Raw genomic sequence first — 19,252 nt, 5'->3', positions numbered from 1 at the left:
GTAAATACCTTTACAGGCTTAGGTGCCTCTGACTACTTCTTTTTCTAAGCTTCACAGTTGTTTTTATTTTGTTTTGTTTTTTTCTTGAGACAAGGCCTTGCTCTGTAACCCAGGCTGGAGTGCGGTGGTGCAATCACAGCTGACTGCAGCCTCGACCTCCCATGCTCAAGCAATCCTCTCACTTCAGCCTCTAGAGTAGCTAGAACCACAGGTGGCACCAACTTGCCCAGCTAATTCTTTTTTTTTTTTTTAATGGATACGGGGTTTCATTATGTTGCTTAGCCTTGAGCGATCCTCCCACCTCAGCCTCCCGAAGTGCTAGGATTACAGGCATGAGTCACCATGCCCAACCTGGCTTCATATTTAAACCACACCATGGAGGGCAAGATAGGGTCATGGAAAGCAGAGGCAGGGATTTGTATGCTCGTGCATACACGGACACAAAGCTGGGAGTATCTCTCTGCCATGGTCTGGGGCTCAGGGTGAAGTCTAGTCTTGCATTTTTAGCTCTATTCGTGCTCTTCTCTTTGGGTAGTAGCTTCTAGATCAGGAGTGTCCGATCTTTTGGCTTCCCTGGGCCACACTGGAAGGAGAAGAATTGTCTTGGGTCACACATAAAATACAGTAACACTAATGATAGCTGATGAGCTTCAAAAAAATCACAAAAATAATCTCATTATGTTTTTTGTTCTCTGTTTGTTTTTTTGAGATAATGTCTCTCTCTGTCACCCAGGCTGGAGTGCAGTGGTGCGATCTCGGCTCACTGCAACCTCCACCTCCCTGGTTCAAGTGATTCTTTTGCCTCAGCCTCCCGAGTAGCTGGGATTACAGGCGCCCACCACCATGACCAGCTAATTCTTGTATTTTTCGTAGAGACGGGGTTTTGCCATGTTGGCCAGGCTGGTTTTGAACTCCCAACCTTAAATGATCCACCCGCCTCGGCCTCCCAAAGTGCTGGGATTACAGACATGAGTCACCACACCCAGCCAAAAATCTCATAATGTTTTAAGATAATTTATGAATTTGTGTTGGGCCACATTGAAAGCTGTCCTGGGCTGCATGAGGCCTATGGGCTGTGGGTTGGACAAGCTTCCTCTAAGTCATATGACTCAGGATGGGGCCAGGGCCATGGAATAGACAAGCAGAGGCACCTCCCCCCCGCCTTTTTTTAAAAGAGCTTTATCGAGATAGAATTAAAATACATACAATTCACCTGTTTAAAGTATAATACTGTGTTTTTAGTATATTCATAGGGTTGTGTAATCATCACCACAGTCTAATTGTAGAACACTTCTATCCCCTATGGAAGAAACCTTCTGCCTATTAGCAATCACTCCCCATCTCTCTCCATTCAACCCCTGGCCACCACTAATTTACTTTCTATCTTGATAGATTTGTCCATTCTTGCCATTTTATATAAATGAGGTCATGTAATGTGTGACCTTTTGTGTCTGGCTTCCTTCATGTAGCATGTGTTTTTAACATTCATCCATGTTGTTGTGTGTATGAATACTTCATTCCTTTTTATTGCTGAGTAATACCCCACTGTATATTCCACTGTAGGGCTAAGTCACTTTTTATGTAAGGTTTCATCAATTGATGGATGTTTGGGTTATTTCCACTTAGGGCTATTATAAATAATGCTGCTGCAAATATTTGTGTATAAGTTTTTGTGTGGACATATGTTTTTAATTCTCCTGGATGCATAGCTAGGAGTAGAATTTTTCAGATCATATGATAACTATGTTTAACCTTTTGAGGAACTGCCAAACTGTTTTCCAAAGCAGCCTGCCCCATTTTATATTCGCCACATCCCCACCAACAGTTGTTACTGTCTAGTTTTTTAAAAAATTACTATGATAGCCATCACAGTGCGTAAGAAGTGGGAGCTCATTGTGGTTCTGATTTATGTTTCCCTGACAGCTAATGAAGTTGAACATCTTTCCATGTGCTTATTGGCCACTTGTGTATCTTCTTTGGAGAAATGTCTTTTCCAAAACTTTGGCCTTTCTAGAGTGCAGTGGTGTGATCACAGCTCACTGCAACCTCAACCTCCCAACCTCAAGTGATTATCCCACCTCAGCCTCCCAAGTAGCTGGGACTATAGGCATGCGCCACCATGACCAGCTAATTTTTTGTATTTTTTGTAGTGACGGGGTTTTGCGATGTTGCCAGGCTGCCCTCAAATTCCTGGACTCAAGCAATTCTTCCGCCTCAACCTCTCAAAGTGCCGGGATTACAGGCATGAGCCACCACATTCAGCCTACCTTTGCCCATTTTTAAATTATGTTTTTGGTTTTTTTGAGATGAAGTCTCGCTCTTGGCCCCTGGGCTGGAGTGCGATGGCACAACCTTGACTCACTGCAACCTCTGCCTCCCGGGTTCAAGCGATTCTCCTGCCTCAGCCTCTTGAGTAGCAGGGATTACAGGCGCCTGCCACCATACCTGGCTAATTTTTGTATTTTTGTAGAGATGGGATTTTAGCATGTTGGCCAGGCTGGTCTTGAACACCTGACCTCAGGTGATCCACCTGCCTTGGCCTCCCAAAGTGCTGGGATTACAGGTGTGAGCCACTGCACCCAGCCAAATTATGTTATCTTCTTATTATTGAGTTATAATAGTACTTTTTTCTTTCTTTCTTTTTCTTTTTCTTTTTTTTTTTTTTTTGAGACAGAGTCTTGCTCTGTCTCAAGGCTGGAGTGGAGTGGCGTGATCTCAGCTCACTGCAGCCTCAACTTCCTGGGCTCAGGTGATCCTCCCGCCTTAGCCTCCTGAGTAGCTGGGACTATAGCCTCACACCACCATGCCCAGCTAGTTTTTTTGTGTTTTTTATAGAGTAGAGGTTTCACCATGTTGCCCAGGCTAGTTCTTTAAACTGTGTATATTCTGGATACTAGACCCTTACCAGATACATGATTTACAAATATTTTCTCCCATTCTGCAGGTTGTCTGTTCACTCTTTTGATGGTATTTTTGGCAGCATAAAAGCTTTACTTTTGATGTAGTCCAATTTATCTAATTGTGCTTTTGGTGTTCTATCTAAGTACCCATTACCTAATCCAAGGTCACAAAGATTTACTTCCATGATTTCTTCTAAGAATGTTATCAGTTTAGCTCTTACAAGTGAGTCTGTGGTCCATCTTGAGTTAACTTTTGTGTATGAAGGATGTAGACACCCAGTGGAGCCAGCACCATTTGTTGAAAAGGCCATCCTTTCCCCATTGAACTGCCCCACTTTCTCCTTTAAAATTTTTTTGAGGAATGATGTATCTGAAGTACCAGATCTTCAGGGTCCAAGTGTCCACCTTGGTGAGTATTTACATATGATGTGCACCCTGTGACCACCATCTAGATCAAGATACAGAGTGTGTCTAGCCCTCTAGCCCACCAGAGGCTCTTGCATACCTTCTCCCAGTCATCGCGCACCTTGAAATCCACCATTCTGACTTCTAGCGTGGTGCGTTAGTTTTTCCTGTTGTAGAACTTCACGCCTATAAATGGAATCATGCAGTATGTATTCTTTTGTGTCTGGTTTCTTTCGCTGAACACTACATCTGTGAGCTGCAACTGTACATAGAGCATGAAGCTGCAGTTCGTTCTTTTCCATTGTTCTGTAGTAGTACTCCATTGTAAAAATACATCGCCCCCTATTATCCATTCTGTTAATGGACATTTGGGTTGTTTCCAGGTTTTGACTATTATGAAGACAGCTGTAGTGAACATTCTTGTACATGCTTTTGGAGAACCTCGGTGCTTATTTCTGTGGATATATATATCTGGGAATGGAATTGCTAGGTCCTTCGGTGGCATATGTTTAACTTTAATAGATACCACCACCAAACAGTTTCCTAAAGTGTCTGTGCTAATTTATACTCATATTGGCAACAAATGAGCATTCTAGTTGCTCTTTATCCTGGCCAATGGTGTTACCAATCTTTTTAATTTTAGCCACTCTGGTAGATGTGTAGTGGTTTTAATTTTCATTTCCTTGATGACTAAAGATGATACCTTTTCATTTGCTTATTGGTCAGTCAATCCTCTTTTATAGAATGTCTGTCCAAATTGTCATCCTGGTCTTAAATTGAGTTGTATGTGTATGTGTTGATTTGTAGGAGCTCTTTATATATTACAGATATAAGTCTTTTATTGGAGAAAAACAGTATCTATATCAAGTATCTTTTTCTAGTCTATAGGGCTTGACTTTTAAACCTCCTAATGGTATGTTTATTGAACAGAGATTCTTTCAATGATGTGCAGTTTATCAGTCTTTTTGTTTATGGTTTGCTTGGTTTTTGTCCCATTTAAGAGATATTCATCTCCCCCAAGGATCTGAAGGTATTTGCCTATATTATCTTCTAGAGGCTTTAGTGATTTATCTTTCACAGTTAGGTTTATGATCTTTCTGGGATTAATTTTTGTGTGTGGTATGAGTTAGAAGTCAAAGCTCATATTTTTCCATATGGCTATCTGATTGGCCTCACTCTGTTTCTTGAATATGACCATGTAAATCACAAAACTGTCAGTGTGGGTCAGACTCTTCGTATTTGCTGTTCTGAAGATGCTTCAGTACATCCTGAAGATGTACTTCCTGAAAATGAATGCTCTAGGACCCTGAAGGTTGCGACTATGCACCTGCCAACTCTAGCTGAAGGCTGAAGAGGAAAGCTCTGCAGCCCCTGCCTCGAGCTGGAGGCAGAGTGACGTCTGCTGGGGATGCAGGCTGTGCGCCCCACAGGGCTCCAGAGTGTCACTAACCATGTTGAGTTCACTCCTGCCCAGGGTCCAGCTTCTGCTTTGCTGGCTCAGGCATCTTATTTTGCCAGGGCCTCAAAGCTGATGGGACAGGATAGCAACTTTGCTCACTAAGCTCTGACCCACCGGCCTCCTTGCAGCTCTGTAGTCCAAGCGAGCTAGCATCTTTGTTCACTAAGCTCTGACCCACCGGCCTCCTTGCAGCTCTGTAGTCCAAGCGAGCTCCTTCCAACATCAGGCTTCTTTAAAAAAAAATTTTTTTTTTGAGGCAGAGTCTCACTCTGTCACTCAGGCTGAAGTACAGTGGTGCAATCTCAGCTCACTGAAACCTCCGCCTCCCAGAGAACTCACACTGCCCTCTGGGAGTTAAACTGAAACGAACTCACAAACCCCAGATTCTCCTGCCTCAGCCTCCCAAGTAGCTGGGATTACAGATGCCTACTACCACGCCCAGCTAATGTTTGTATTTTTAGTAGAGATAGGGTTTCACCATGTTGGCCAGGCTGGTCTCGAACTCCTGACCTCAAGTGATCGGCCCACCTTGGCCTCTCAAAGTGCTGGGATTACAGGCAGGAGCCACTGTGCCCGGCCCAGCCTCAGGCTTTTACATTTGCTGTTCCTTCTTTCCCAACTCACTTCATTATTGTCTCAACCTTCCCTGACTGGACCTCTGTAGCTCAAAAGCACTATCCCCAGTGACTCTCTGTCCCATTCATCTGCTTGACTTCACTTATAACACTCATCACTATGTGCAATTACAATATATTATCTCTTTGTCTCCTTGTTTATTTTCTATCTTCCTTACTAGAATATTAGCTCTATGATACAGAGCACCAGGCCTGTTCGCTTCTGTATTGTCAGCACCAAGCACTGTACCTGGGAGAGAGTAGGCATCAGTGAATAGTTCTTGAACTCACAAGAGACTCTTGAGATGCCAACTCCTAAGTTTATTTTGTTCCCCCATCCTAGCTATAAGGCTGTTTGGAATGGTTCTTTTTCTTGGTATCTCCAGCAAGTACCTGGCCCAGAATCATGAGTGAATAAATCATGAGCATCCCAATGTCTTTAATATAAAATAACAAAGGTGGGTCAAGGGGACTGGAAGGAAGGAGACAAATGTGAAATTATGGACATTCAGGCTGGGCATGATAGCTCACGCCTCTAATCCTAGCACTTTGGGAGGCCAAAGCGGGTCATCAAAGTGTACCATCGAGTGGACAAGGTGGTCAGGTTGGTGTGATCATGGCCGGCTCTGCTTCTGTGCCGGCTACAGGGGACTCTGATCGCTGGAAGTTTGCTTAGGACATCTGAGCGCTTGGTGCTGAGTCTGATGTGAGAATCTCAGATCCTACCCCCATCCTGTGTCTGTCTCACAGGGAATTCATTGGATTGTGGATTCATTCACTGCTCATTCAGTAGGTAGTCACCAGGCACCAGTCACTGGCACCACCAGTCACCCAGCTCGCGTGGGCCTGCTGGGCTCCTGGCCTGTGGACTGTGCCAGGCTGTGCCCTGCATGTTTGCCCCTGTGGTCCTCATCTTTCTATGCTTCTGTCAATTAGCCACATGCTTTTTATTTGATGTTATTTTGGGGGAGATATTGAGGCCACTATCAAGTTTTGTAGTGTAGAGACCCATTCAGTCTTTCTTTTAAAAACATTTATTTTTAATTCATTGAACCCAAACCACCTACTATAAGCCAAGCACCATGTTAGGTGGCAGGGGTGGAGTGATACAACAGGACAGACAAAGGCCCTTCGGGGACAGACATTAGATTAGACAAATGATTATCCACATCATAATTACACTTGTGCTAAGCACTGGGAAGGAGAGGTGAAGGGAATAGGGGGCTCTCAAGGGTGACGCATGTCTGGGATCTGGGGGTTGTGAGTTCATTTCAGTTTAACTTCCAGAGGGCAGTGTGAGTTCTAGGACTTGGTCTTAATCACTGTCTCCATGGACCACCTGCCCATGGTATGTGGTTCCCCTCCCACAGTTATGAGTACAGGCAGTTCATTTGCCTGGCATAATGAGGACAGGCTGGACAAAGTCTCATCCTTCTGAAAGTGGCCCAGGGACCTTGCGTCTCACTCCTCAGCCACTCTCCTCACGGGGATTCAGCTGTTGTATATGGTGTCGTGAACCCTTCAGTACTGCAAGGTGGCATTCCTCTGTCTTGGGTCCCTGGTGGCAGTTGCAGCTCTGGTATAGATCCTTAGTCGGTGATGGTTTCATTCCACTATAAAGGGCAGGGTGCTGGCCAGACATGGACCCTGCCTGAGTGAGCAGGTTGTAGGATGGTGGTGGGAAAAAGGGAGAGAAGGGGGCCAGGTGCAGTGGCTCATGCCTGTAATCCCAGCATTTTGGGAGGCTGAGGCAGGTGGATCACCTGAGGTCAGGAGTTTGAGACCAGCCTGACCAATATGGTGAAATCCCATCTGTACTAAAAATACAAAAATTAGCCGGGCATGATGGTGTGAGCCTGTTATCCCAGCTACTCAGGAGGCTGAGGCAGGAGAATCACTTGAACCTGAGAGGCAAAGGTTGCAGCGAGCTGAGATCATACCACTGCGACCCAGCCTGGGCGACAGAGTAAGACTCCATCTCTGAAAGAAAAAATGGAGAGAAGAGAGAAACAATGATGTTCGTGCGTGCACTCTCTCTCACACCCTCTCCCCTCTCCCCACCCACCTGGGGCCAGGAGCACACAGCCTCAGAGCTCTGTCCAGGCTCATGTGCAGAAATTCTGAGGAACCTACGTTTCCACTGTTTTTCCCAGTTGCTTAAGAGAGTAAAAGGTGTTCCCTAGTTTCATTTCCTGGCAGCTGTGCTCAGTGGACTGTATCTGAACATTTCCTAGCAGTCTCTTTCCTCAAAGGAGAGAGAAGCCCTCCCCAGTGAATGTCCATAAACCTTTTTTTTTTTTTGAGACAGACTCTTGCTCTGTTGCCCAGGTGGGAGTGCAATAGCTCTATCCATCTCGGCTCACTGCAACCCCTGCCTCCGAGGCTCAAGCAATTCTTGTGCCTCAGCCTCCCGAATAGCTAAGATTACAGGCATGCACCACAATGCCCAGCTAATTTTTGTATTTTTAGTAGAGACAAGGTTTTGCCATGTTGGCCAGGCTGGTCTCAAACTTCTGGTCTCAAGCAGTTTTCTCACCTCAACCTCCCAAAGTGCTTGGATTACAGGCATAATCCATCATGCCCATCCTGAATGTCCACAATCTTAAAATTTATATTTGTCTCCTTCCTTTCAGTCCACTTGACCCACCTTTGTTATTTTATGTTAAAGACATTGGGATGGTCATTATTTATACCTTCATCTTGTATGACTCTGGGCCAGGCACTTGCTGGAGATATCAAGAAAACCATTCCAAACAGCCTTATAGGTGCTAGAATGAGGGTAAGCACAAAATATTGTGGGATCCCCTAACCCAGCTAGGGGGTGGGAAGGAGTGGAGGCTGGGGAGGGGTGAGAGAAGCTTCCAGGTGGAGGTGATGGATGTCTCCTGAGCTGAGTCTTCAGGGAGAGTGCCCTCTCCCGCCAGAGGCTGGAGATCACACAACTTCCCAGGTATATGTGAGGCTGCCAGGACAGCCACATGGTTGCCGGGGAGCTTTTTCTTCCACCCGTTTTCCTCAGGGAGGTCTCCCAGGTCTTGATGACCTAGGCAGGCTTTGCTCAGAATCTAGTGTTGTGGATGGTCCCCAGTGGCCGCCCTGACTGACACATCATCTGTCACTGGCAGGGGGAAGCACCTGCCAGTTCTGAAGGCCCCATGGAGGAGTCTCTGGGGACCTAGTTCTGTGAGCCACCCCCCAAGTCGCCTGAGTCAAAACTTGCCACCCTTGGCTTGAGGAGTTGTATAGCATCTGAATGGATCCAACTGTCCAAAGCAACCCTTCCCTGTTTACAAAGCAGGGAGCACAATCTGGATTCAGGGACCGGAAACAGCGATGTCAGGGTGAGGTTAGTGGCACTTAACAAAACAGTGGGGCTGGTCCCACTGTGTGACTCATTTCCTCTGTGTACACTGACACTTAGGGTGGCCTAGCCAGCTTCCTTGCCTCTGCGCTTCCATGTTGAAGCACAGAAAGCCAGGGAGGATTTGAAGTACTGGAGAAAAGAAACCGGAATCCACTCCCACAAGCCTACTCACCCCAGATGCTCCCTGCAACCCCATCTCCCCCAGCCAGTGAGCAGCTTCAGATTCAAAAGAGAACAATGAAGGGAAGGGGCAGGACCTGGCTGCCTGGGGTCGCAGGGGCCTGCACAGAAGTGGGCAGCAGAGGCAGAGGTGGCCAATGAGGACCCTGAGGCCTGCTTGCCAGGCCACCCTCATCTCAACCCAAAAGCAGGACTGACAAACCCTAAAGCAGGGCTGAGAAACCCTACGTGCTGGGACAGCTGGATACCCACATGCAAAATAATAACACCCCTTCCTAACACCTTACACAAAACTAACCCGAAATGGATCAGAAACCTAAATGTAAGAGCTAAAACTATACAGCACGTGGCAGAAAACACAGAAGTAAATCATTGTGATACTGACTTAGGCAATGATTTTTTAAGATACAACACCAGAAGCATAAACAACAACAAAAATAGATAAACTAGACTTCATCAAAACTAACAACTTATGTGCTCCAGAGGGCACACCATCCAGAAAGTGAAATGACACCTCACAGAATGGAGAAATTATTTGCAAATCATAAATCTGATAAGGGTCTCATATTCAGAATATATAAAGCACCTTACAACTTGTATTAGTTCCTAGGGCCGCCATAACAAAGTACCATACACAGGATGGTTTAAAACAACAGACATTGCTGGGCAGGTGGCTCATGCCTGTGACCTCAGCACTTTGAGAGGCAAAGGTGGGCAGATCACTTGAGTCCAGGAGTTCCAGACCAGCCTGGCCAACATGGTGAAACCCCATCTCTACTAAAAATATAACAAATTTGCTGGACGTGCTGGTGCTTGCCTGTAGTCTCAGCTACTCAGTGGGGCTAAAGCAGGAGGATTGCTTGAGCCTGGGCAGTCAAGGCTGCAATGAGCCCTGATTGTGCCACTGTACTCCAGCCTGGGCAAAGAGTGAGACCCTGCCTCAAAACAAAACAGGCCAGGCACGGTGGCTCACGCCTATAATCCCAGCACTTTGGAAGGCTGAGGCAAGTGGATCACCTGAGGTCAGGAGTTCAAGACCAGCCTGGCCAACATGGCGAAACTTTGTCTCTACTAGAAATACAAAAATTAGCTGGACGTGGTGGCGGGTACCTGTAATCCCAGCTACTCATGAGGGTGAGGCAGGAGAATTGCTTGAACCTGGGAGGCGGAGGTTGCAGTGAGCTGAGATTGCACCACTGCACTCCGGCCTGGGTGACAGAGTGAGGCTCTGTCTCAAAAACAAAACAAACCTGATATTTATTCTCTGATAGTTCTGGAGGCTCCTTCTGGAGAGTCTAAGGAAGAATCTGTTCCCGCCTTTCTTTTGGGTATTGGCGTTGCGGGCGCTCATTTGCATTCCTTGGTTTGTAGACATGTCACTCCGGTCTCCCCTCTGCTGTCACACACGTTCATCCTCTGTATCTCTGTCTCCACTTGGTGTTCTCCTGTCTTCGTGTAGCTTTTCTCCTCCTCTTGTAAGGACATCAGTCATACGAGATGAACAGCCCATTCTACTCCAACATGACCTCATCTTAACTAATTACTTCTGCAAAGACTCTATTTCCAAAAAAGGTCACATTCTGAGGTACTGGGGGGTAGGGTTTCAACATGTCCTTTTGTGGGGGGTCACAATTCAACCCACAACACAACTCAACAACAAAAAGCCCCATTTTAAGACAGACAATGGATTTGAGTAGATTTGGATGGTTTTGAATATATTTCTCAAGGAGAGAAATTGGAACCCTCATACATTGCTGGTGGGAATATAAAATGGTGCAGCCGCTTTGGAAAACAGCTTGGTAGTTCCTCAAGAAGGGAAACATAGAGTTACACATGACCCAGCAAGTCTACTCCTAAGTATATGCCCAAGACAATGAAACGTGTCGACACAAAAACTTGTGTATAAGTGATCATAGCAGCACTATTCATAATAGACAAAAAGTAGAAACAACCCAAATGTCTATCAGCCGATGAGTGGATAAGCCAAATGTGGTGGATCCAGACAATGGAATATTATTTGGCAATAAAAAGGAATGAACATTTACACATGCTTATATAACATGGATGCACCTTGAAAACCTTCCACTAAGAGAAAGAAGCCAGGCACAAAAGGTCACGTGTCGCAGGTTCCATCTATATGAGATGTCCAGAACAGGCAGATGTGTAGGGGCTGAAAGTAGATGAGTGGGTGCCTAGAGCTGAGAGTGGCCAGGGGAAATGGGGATGACGGCTAATGGGTATAGGGTTTCCTTTTTGGGTGAGGAAAATTTGCTAAACTTAGATGGTGGCGATGATTGCACAACTCTGTGACTAAGCCAAAATGATTGAATTGGACACTGTTTAATTTTTTTTTTAGAGATGGGGTCTCATTCTGTTTCCTAGGCTGCGACCAGGCTGCATGGCTCACTGCAGCCTTGACTTCCCCAGCTCAAGTGATTCTCCTGCTTCAGCCTCCTCAGTAGCTGAGACTACAGGTGTATGCCATCACACCCAGCTAGTTATTTTTTGTAGAGATAGGTTCTCACTATGTTGCCCAGGTTGGTCTCAAACTCCTGGGCTCAGGTGATCCTCTGACCTCGGCCTCCCAAAGTGCTGCGGTTACAGGTATGAGCCACCATGGCTGGCCGAATTACATACTTTAAGCGGGTTAATTTTATGATATATGAGCCATATCTAGACAAAGACTTAAAAAACAAAAAAAAACTTCAGGCTGGGCATGGTGGCTCATGCCTGTAATCCCAGCACTTTGGGAGGCTGAGGCGGGTGGCTCACCTGAAGTCAGGAGTTCTAGATCAGCCTGGCCAACATGGTGAAACCCTGTCTCTACTAAAAATACAAAAATTAGCTGGGCATGGTGGTGGGCGCCTGTAATCCTAGCTACTCGGGAGGCTGAGGCAGGAGAATCGCTTGAACCCAGGAGCCAGAGGTTGCAGTGAGCCGAGGTTGCGCCATTGCACTCCAGCCTGGGCAACACAGCGAGACCCCGTCTCAAAACAAACAAAAAAAAACTTTGAAACAAACAACTGCTGTCTTCTTTCCCAACAGAAAAACAAGAGCTGGATCTCAGAAGATGACTTTTACCGGCCTTCCCAGGAGCAACCCCTGGAGATTGCTTCAGACCACCCAATAGCTTCTTCCAGGGGGACTCCAGAGTCAAGGCCTGGTCTCCACAGGCATTTTTCTCAAGGACCAAGAAAAAGCTGCTCCCTAGGGGCATTAGACCAAGCGTGTGTACCTTCCCCAGGAAGAAGGCAAGCCCAGGCAGCCCCATCCCAGGGGCATAAGAGCTTCCGGGTGGTACACCGGAGACAGATGGGTAGGTTACTAGGAGGGTCCCGGGTGGGTCCCATCTGCAGGGACCAGGTCTTTCAGAAGGCAGCTCTGAAGTCCTGTTTTCCATTGCTAAAGAGGTAGTGTGTTCCCACAAGTACTATAAAACCTCATTCCGGAATGCCATCATAATCGTGCTCATTCAGGGAAGCATTTCAGGAAAAGTACTATATTGTCTCAAAACTGCCTACAGAGGACAAAAATACTGTTTCACCAGTCAAATAGGAAAATATTTTCCCTGAAAACTATGCAATTTATGATTATAGAAAACTCTTGATTCCACCTATAGCTCAGAGCACATCCGGCTCCATGAAGCCCCAGGTGTTTTAACTGGTCCTTCCAAAGCTGTTTACCCTCAGTAGTTGGTTTATGTAACAGCTCTGGGGGAGCTTAATCAAATCTGCTATTTGTTTTGTTTGTTTATTTGTTTTGAGATGGAGTCTCCCTTTGTCACCCAGGCTGGAGTGCAGTGGCGTGATCTCTGCTCAGTGCAACCTCAGCCTCCTGGCTTCAAGCAATTCTCCTGTCTCAGCCTCCCAAGCAGCTGGGATTACAGGCACCTGCCGCCATGCCCAGCTAATTTTTGCATTTTTGTTTTTTTTTTTTGAGGCAGAGTTTCGCTCTTGTTACCCAGGCTGGAGTGCAATGATGCGATCTCAGCTCACCACAACCTCCACTTCCCAGGTTCAAGCAATTCTTCTGCCTCAGCCACCCAAGTAACTGAGATTACAGGCATGAGCCACCACGCCCGGCTCATTTTGTATTTTTAGTAGAGATGGGGTTTCTCCATGTTGGTCCGGCTGGTCTCGAACTCCTGACCTCCGGTGATCTGCCCGCCTCGGCCTCCTAAAATGCTGGGATTACAGGCGTGAGCCCCTGCGCCCGGCCAATTTTTGCAATTTTAATAGAGATGGTGTTTCACTATGTTGGCCAGGCTGGAGGATCTGCTATTTGTTTAAGGTCCTCCAGTGCTTCCTTTTTTTTTTTTTTCTTTGAGACGGAGTCTCACTCTGTCGCCCAGGCTGGAGTGCAGTGGCACGATCTCGGCTCACTGCAACCTCCGCCTCCTGGGTTCAAGCTATTCTCCTGCCTCAGCCTCCCAAGTAGCTGGGAGTACAGGCACCCACCACCACACTTGGCTAATTTTTGTGGAGACGAGACGTGTTTCTAAAGATGGGAGAAATGACAGCGTGCATGTGTGCCAATGGGAGTCACCCAATAGAGAAGCAAGGAAACAGCAACAGAGGAGAGAGGGACTGCTCCTTGTCCTTGAGTAGGTTGCGGAAGGAGAGACCTCCTGCACAAATGGAGGGTTTGGCCTCACACGGAAAGAAGCACACTTGGTTCATCCCTGGCAACAGAAGGGAGGGCGTGTGGAGGTGATCTTTTGGGTGCTTTTATTTTCTCAGTGAAATACAGGACGCAAGAGCAGCAGTGGAGGTGCAAATGGAGATGTTCCTATCCAGCATTCAGGGTCCCATGTGATAGTGCCCCGTGGCTGGCCTGTGTTCTGGGGACAGTCACTGTCCACACACACTACAGGGCATCAGGCAGCAGATGCTGCCTTGGGCAGGACAGAGACAGGCCCGCCAACTAATGTGCTTTTTGCCTCTGCCTCCAGGACTGTCCAACCCGTTCCGGGGTCTCATGAAGCTAGGTACCGTGGAGCGGCGGGGGGCAATGGGCATCTGGAAGGAGCTCTTCTGTGAGCTCTCCCCGCTGGAGTTCCGCCTCTACCTGAGCAACGAGGAGCGCACCTGTGTGGAGAACTGCTCCCTGCTGCGCTGTGAGTCTGTGGGGCCGGCCCACAGTGACGGGCGCTTTGAGCTGGTCTTTTCTGGCAAGAAGCTGGCCCTGCGCGCCTCCTCCCAGGATGAAGCCGAGGACTGGCTGGACCGGGTGCGAGAGGCCCTGCAGAAGGTCCGGCCTCAGCAGGAGGATGAGTGGGTGAACGTGCAGTACCCAGACCAGCCTGAGGACCCCCCCGAGGCGCCCCAGGGCTGTCCCTCTCCCTCAGACCTGCTGTCGGAGCCCGCGGCCCTTCAGGGCACACAGTTTGACTGGTCGTCCGCCCAGGTTCCAGAGCCAGATGCCATCAAGGAGTCCCTGCTGTACTTGTACATGGACAGGACCTGGATGCCCTATATCTTTTCCCTGTCCTTGGAGGCTCTGAAATGTTTCCGCATCAGGAACAATGAGAAGATGCTGAGTGACAGCCATGGCGTGGAGACCATCCGGGACATCCTGCCAGACACGAGCCTTGGGGGCCCGTCCTTCTTCAAAATCATCACGGCCAAGGCCGTCCTGAAGCTGCAGGCCGGGAACGCGGAGGAGGCCGCCCTGTGGAGGGACCTGGTCCGCAAAGTCCTGGCATCCTACTTGGAGACGGCCGAGGAGGCGGTGACCCTGGGCGGGAGCCTGGATGAAAACTGTCAGGAGGTTCTGAAATTTGCCACCCGGGAAAACGGCTTCCTGCTGCAGTACCTGGTGGCCATCCCCATGGAGAAAGGCCTTGACTCCCAAGGCTGCTTCTGCGCAGGTGCCGACTTGCTCTGCTGCCACCCCCAGCCTGCCAGCCTCACTCCGCCTCCTGCAGATTCCTGATTTAGGCTCCCCACCCTTCTGCCTCCCTGCAAATGCCCCCATCCTTCCCCTAGGGATGAGGCCACAGATCAGGCTTGCCCTGCAGCTTCTGCTCCTCCCCAGCCCCGGCTGGGGCCAGTGCTCCGCTCATAGGCGGTTGGCCCTGTTCACCCATCCCTCTCCTGCCACCTCCCACTGATGGGCAGCAGGCTGGCTGCTCACTGCGCTGCTCAGGGAGTCCCAGCCCACTTCATTTTCTTCTTGCTCTACTATCCTGTTCTTTCAGAGCAGGGGCATGGTATGCTTCCACATATTTCTGCTGCTTTTATAAGTGTACACCCTTTTTTTTAAATTACAAAAATGGGCTGGTGCTATTCAGTGCTGTCCAATAGAACTCTCTGTGGTGATAAAAATTTCCTAGATCTGTGTGTCCAGTGCCATAGCTGTGAGACACATGGTGCTACCGGGTGCTTAAAGTGTGGCTAGTGTGGTTAAGCAATTGAATTTTCCATTTAAATTCATTTACATTTAAAGGGGGCACACGGGGCTCTTGGCTGCTGTGATGAACGCTGGATATATTGTTCTGCAACTTGGTTTTTTCCTACACTGTGGATGTTATTCCAAGTCAGTACATCTGCTATGTCTTCCTCATCATCAAGTCTAATACTTCTGTGCTGGGTACTGGGCCAGCTGCTTTATTTGGATTATCTCATTTAAGTCTCATAACAACCCAGTAGAGATAGGTGCTACTATCATCATCTCTTTTGATAGGGGAGGACACTGAAGCACAGAGCTGGTAAGTACCTGGTTGGTGTCTGCCACTAAGTTCAGACAGCTAGTAAGTGGCAGAGGCAGAATTTTCCTTTTTTATTTGTTTGTTCGTTTTAGTAGAGATGGGGTCTCCCCATGTTGCTCAAGCTGGTCTTGAACTCCTAGGCTCAAGTGATCCTCCTGCTTCAGCCTCCCACAGTGCTGGGATTACAGGTGTCAGCAACTATGCCTGGCCAGAGGCAGAATTGGGACCTTGACGGTCAGGCCCCAGAGCCTGTGCTCATAGGCAGGACCCTAGAGGGCATCCCTCTAGGGTATTATTCAGGGGTGCGTGACATCCCCCTGCCCACATTCCATTGTTAGCTCCTCCCACTCCCCCCACCATCCGGGGCAGATGGTGTCCTATCACCATGGGACCCTCAGGTGACCTGTGAGGGGGTTGCCCTGCTGCAGAAGGCCAGAGCAAGAAGCTGAGCCTTGGTTTGGGAGCTGTCCTGTTGGCACGGACTGGAGGGAAGCCTGCTTCAAGTTTCTGAAAGGAAGTGGTCTGCGGTTGGCCCCGGGAGGATGGGAGAAGCTAGGCAGAACAGAGCTTCCTGCAGAGAACACCTGCAAGCCTCACTTGGCCTCTCCCCCTCCTGCCCCAGCACTCACACTTTGCTCTTCAGCCTGTGGGGCCAGGCTCTGAGGGGGCCGGGACTCCAGGGCTTGCGAGAAAGGGTTTCTTGCCTGTGGGTGTGAATGCTGCGGGGGTAACTCTCACCATGGCTGCCACCCACCAGCAGGTAGGACTGTGCCACCAGGGAGTTTGGGTTTCCTTTCTACCCAGCAGGCATGGCTCAGTGGCATACACCAACCACTGGCATCTGGTTGTATTTCATAATTTGCAGGGTACTTGCAGAACCTTGTCTCATTTAAGCTTTGTAATAACCCCACAAAATAGCTGGTAGTAACTGAATTTTACAGTCACTCAAATGGAACTTTGAGAAATTAGATGAAGGTCAGGGTGAGGCAGCTGGTGAGCAGCACAGCCCGCCCTATGGTCTCAAGGCCCTGGGGACCCTTCTGCCTGCCCCTGGAGGAGTCGACACATGTTCAGAATTTGAGTCAGGGCCTCTGCTTTTTGCCCAGGGCACACCCCACTCCCATTCCCACTGGCCCCAGCTGTGGAGATGCCTCCAACAAGGGGGCCGAAGCCAGTCCTGCCCCACAGTCCCGAGGCATCCAACACTGTGCGGACTCCCCTGCCCCCTGCTGGCTGCCCATCCACTCCCTGTTGCCATCCCCGACCCCAGTCCCTGCCCCCCAGCTACTTCGCTGCTCGCCACAGCCCTTACTCTGCTGCTTCCATTCTGGGGCCCAAGTGGAGGGGTGGACCTAGAGAAGGCTGGCATTGCCAAGCCAGCAGTGGGGACACTGGACACAGGCAGCAAGGAGTAATGGAGCAGAACGCAGGCTCTGGAACCAGCCAAACCCAGATCTGAATGCCAGCCACACCACTTCATCACTATGTGACCAGACAGATTTCCTAACCTCTCTGAGCATCCATTTCTTCAGCTGTAAAATAATGATATTCTTACAGTGTGTTGTTGCAAAGATTAATTAGTAGGGGAGTTCTGAGTGGTGGAAATACGAGTGGTTATTCTTGTGTTTGTACCTACCTTTAAAAACAAAATTAGCAGATCCTTTCCACCACAGCAGCTCCTAAGTTACTAGGAGCTGACTCTGGCCACACCACTCACTCTCTACCCATCTCCCCAGGCTGCTCCCGGCAGATCGGCTTCTCCTTTGTACGACCCAAGCTCTGTGCCTTCTCTGGCCTCTATTACTGTGACATCTGCCACCAAGACGATGCCTCAGTGATTCCGGCCAGGATCATCCACAACTGGGACCTCACCAAGCGCCCGGTAAGTCTCAAGCCCAGCCTGTCAGAGCCACTCAGGGCTGCTGAGGGACAGAGGGGTGTTCACTCCTCTTTGCTGCTGCTGTTCATCTGTTTAGAGGAGTTTGGCTCCTCTAAACAAGGGAAACCGGGGTCACTGGTTCAGGCACTGATGTGGGGGAGCTAACCAAGAGAAAAGCTTGGTGCCTGTCCACAGCCCTGGGCAGAGCTCCGTCGGTGGCTGTCTTGGTCCCCAGGAGGGAGTCTGAGGATGGTTTCCTGCAGCAACAAACATAACTGCTTAAGGTACCAGCAGATAAATGTTAGATAAACAGATAGATAGATAGATAGATAGATAGATAGATAGATAGATAGATAATAGATAGATAGATAGATAATAGATAGATAGATAGATAGATAGATAGATAGAAAGAAAGAATAGATAGAATAGATTAGATAGGTAGATGGATGCATGGCTAGGTGGGTGGGCAGGTAGGTAGGTGGATGAGCAGGTGGCTAGGTGGATGGTTAGGTGGATGGGTAGGTAGGTAGGTGGATGAGCAGGTGGCTACATGGATGGGTAGGTGAATGGTGGATGGGTTGATGGGTAGGTAGTTGGGTAGATTGGTGAATGGGTGGATAGGTAGGTGGATGGGTGCCTCGGTAGGCAGATGGGTAAATGGTTAGGTGGATGAGTGGATGAGTGGATGGGTTGGTGGGTAGGTGGATGGGTAGGTAGATGGGTAGATGGGTAGGTGAATGGGTAGATGGGTAGACGGTGGGTATATGGCTGGGTGGATGGGTGAATACATAGGTGGATAGGTAGATGGGCTGGCCAGCGAGCTGGCTATACCTTGGAGCAGTCATCCTTGCCTTTGCCAACCCTATGAGGCCCAGATGACTGCACCTCCCCTGCAGGCCCTGCATGGGCATATTTATTTCATGTTTTGAAAAGCACTTTTTCTGTGGCTCCCCCCATTATTAAGATAATACATGGTTATTGTTTAACATTTTAAAATTACAGAAAAGCCCAAAGACCAATCAAAATTCTCTGCCATAACCCAGAGGTCACCATTATTAACATTTTGGGGTATATCCTTTTCTGTGCATTTATTGACATATGCATCTATTTTTTATAAAGTTGGGATCAGACAGGACTCATACTGCTTTATAAGAAGCTTGGTTCACTTAATATTATACCTTGGGTATAATACTAATTTTTTATGTTCACCAAATGCTTTTGAATAAGATGTACCCTAAAGTCTTTCAGAATTTTCCTTTTCTCCAGCTGAACTTAGCCACTTTCCTAGCTATGTTACCATGAGCAAATTAGCTTCAGTTTCCTCATCTGTAAAAGGAGGATTAACAACAGTGTCTGTGGCGGGGCTGTTGGGAGGGCAGGTGTGGCAGTATGTGCCTGTCAGTTAGAACAGTGTCCTTTCTCTCGCTGGGGCCTATCACACCTCCTGCCTATTCACCCACCCATCTACCTAATTCACTTGATCAGTGTCTGCCTCAAGGGGTGCAAATTTGGTTTTCTTCCAAAGGCACAGATTTCTACTAAGACAGACACAAACACAAGGAAGAAGCTGTTTGCTTCTCTGGAGAGTCAGGGCCTGCCAGCTATGTAGTCCTGATGTGTGGCTGTGTCTTCATCACAGTGCAGGGAAGGTGACTCTTTCAGTCAGTTCTACCTCAGCCTCCACCTCCCTGGGATGGGGAAACCCCGCAGAAGTTGGCTTCATTTTGATTTTTTTGTTGTTT

General features: G+C 48.3%; 1 protein-coding gene across 2 annotated transcripts in view; it reads left to right on the top strand.

The window, feature by feature from the left end:
* PLEKHM1 (pleckstrin homology and RUN domain containing M1) overlaps positions 1 to 19,252 on the top strand; it is a 54,536-nt gene that overhangs the window by 23,321 nt on the left and 11,963 nt on the right. For both annotated transcript variants that reach the window (XM_031657646.1, XM_031657647.1), the window contains 3 exons: positions 11,968 to 12,238; positions 13,874 to 14,791; positions 17,368 to 17,513. In XM_031657646.1, the coding sequence (XP_031513506.1) occupies positions 11,968 to 12,238; positions 13,874 to 14,791; positions 17,368 to 17,513 (1,335 nt within the window). The remainder of the gene's footprint in view (positions 1 to 11,967; positions 12,239 to 13,873; positions 14,792 to 17,367; positions 17,514 to 19,252) is intronic.

Source organism: Papio anubis, chromosome 17 (assembly GCF_008728515.1).
Source record: "Papio anubis isolate 15944 chromosome 17, Panubis1.0, whole genome shotgun sequence".
NCBI classification, from domain to species: Eukaryota; Metazoa; Chordata; class Mammalia; order Primates; family Cercopithecidae; genus Papio; species Papio anubis.
Note: the sequence above shows the minus strand (reverse complement) of the source record. Positions and strands in the feature narration are given on the sequence as shown.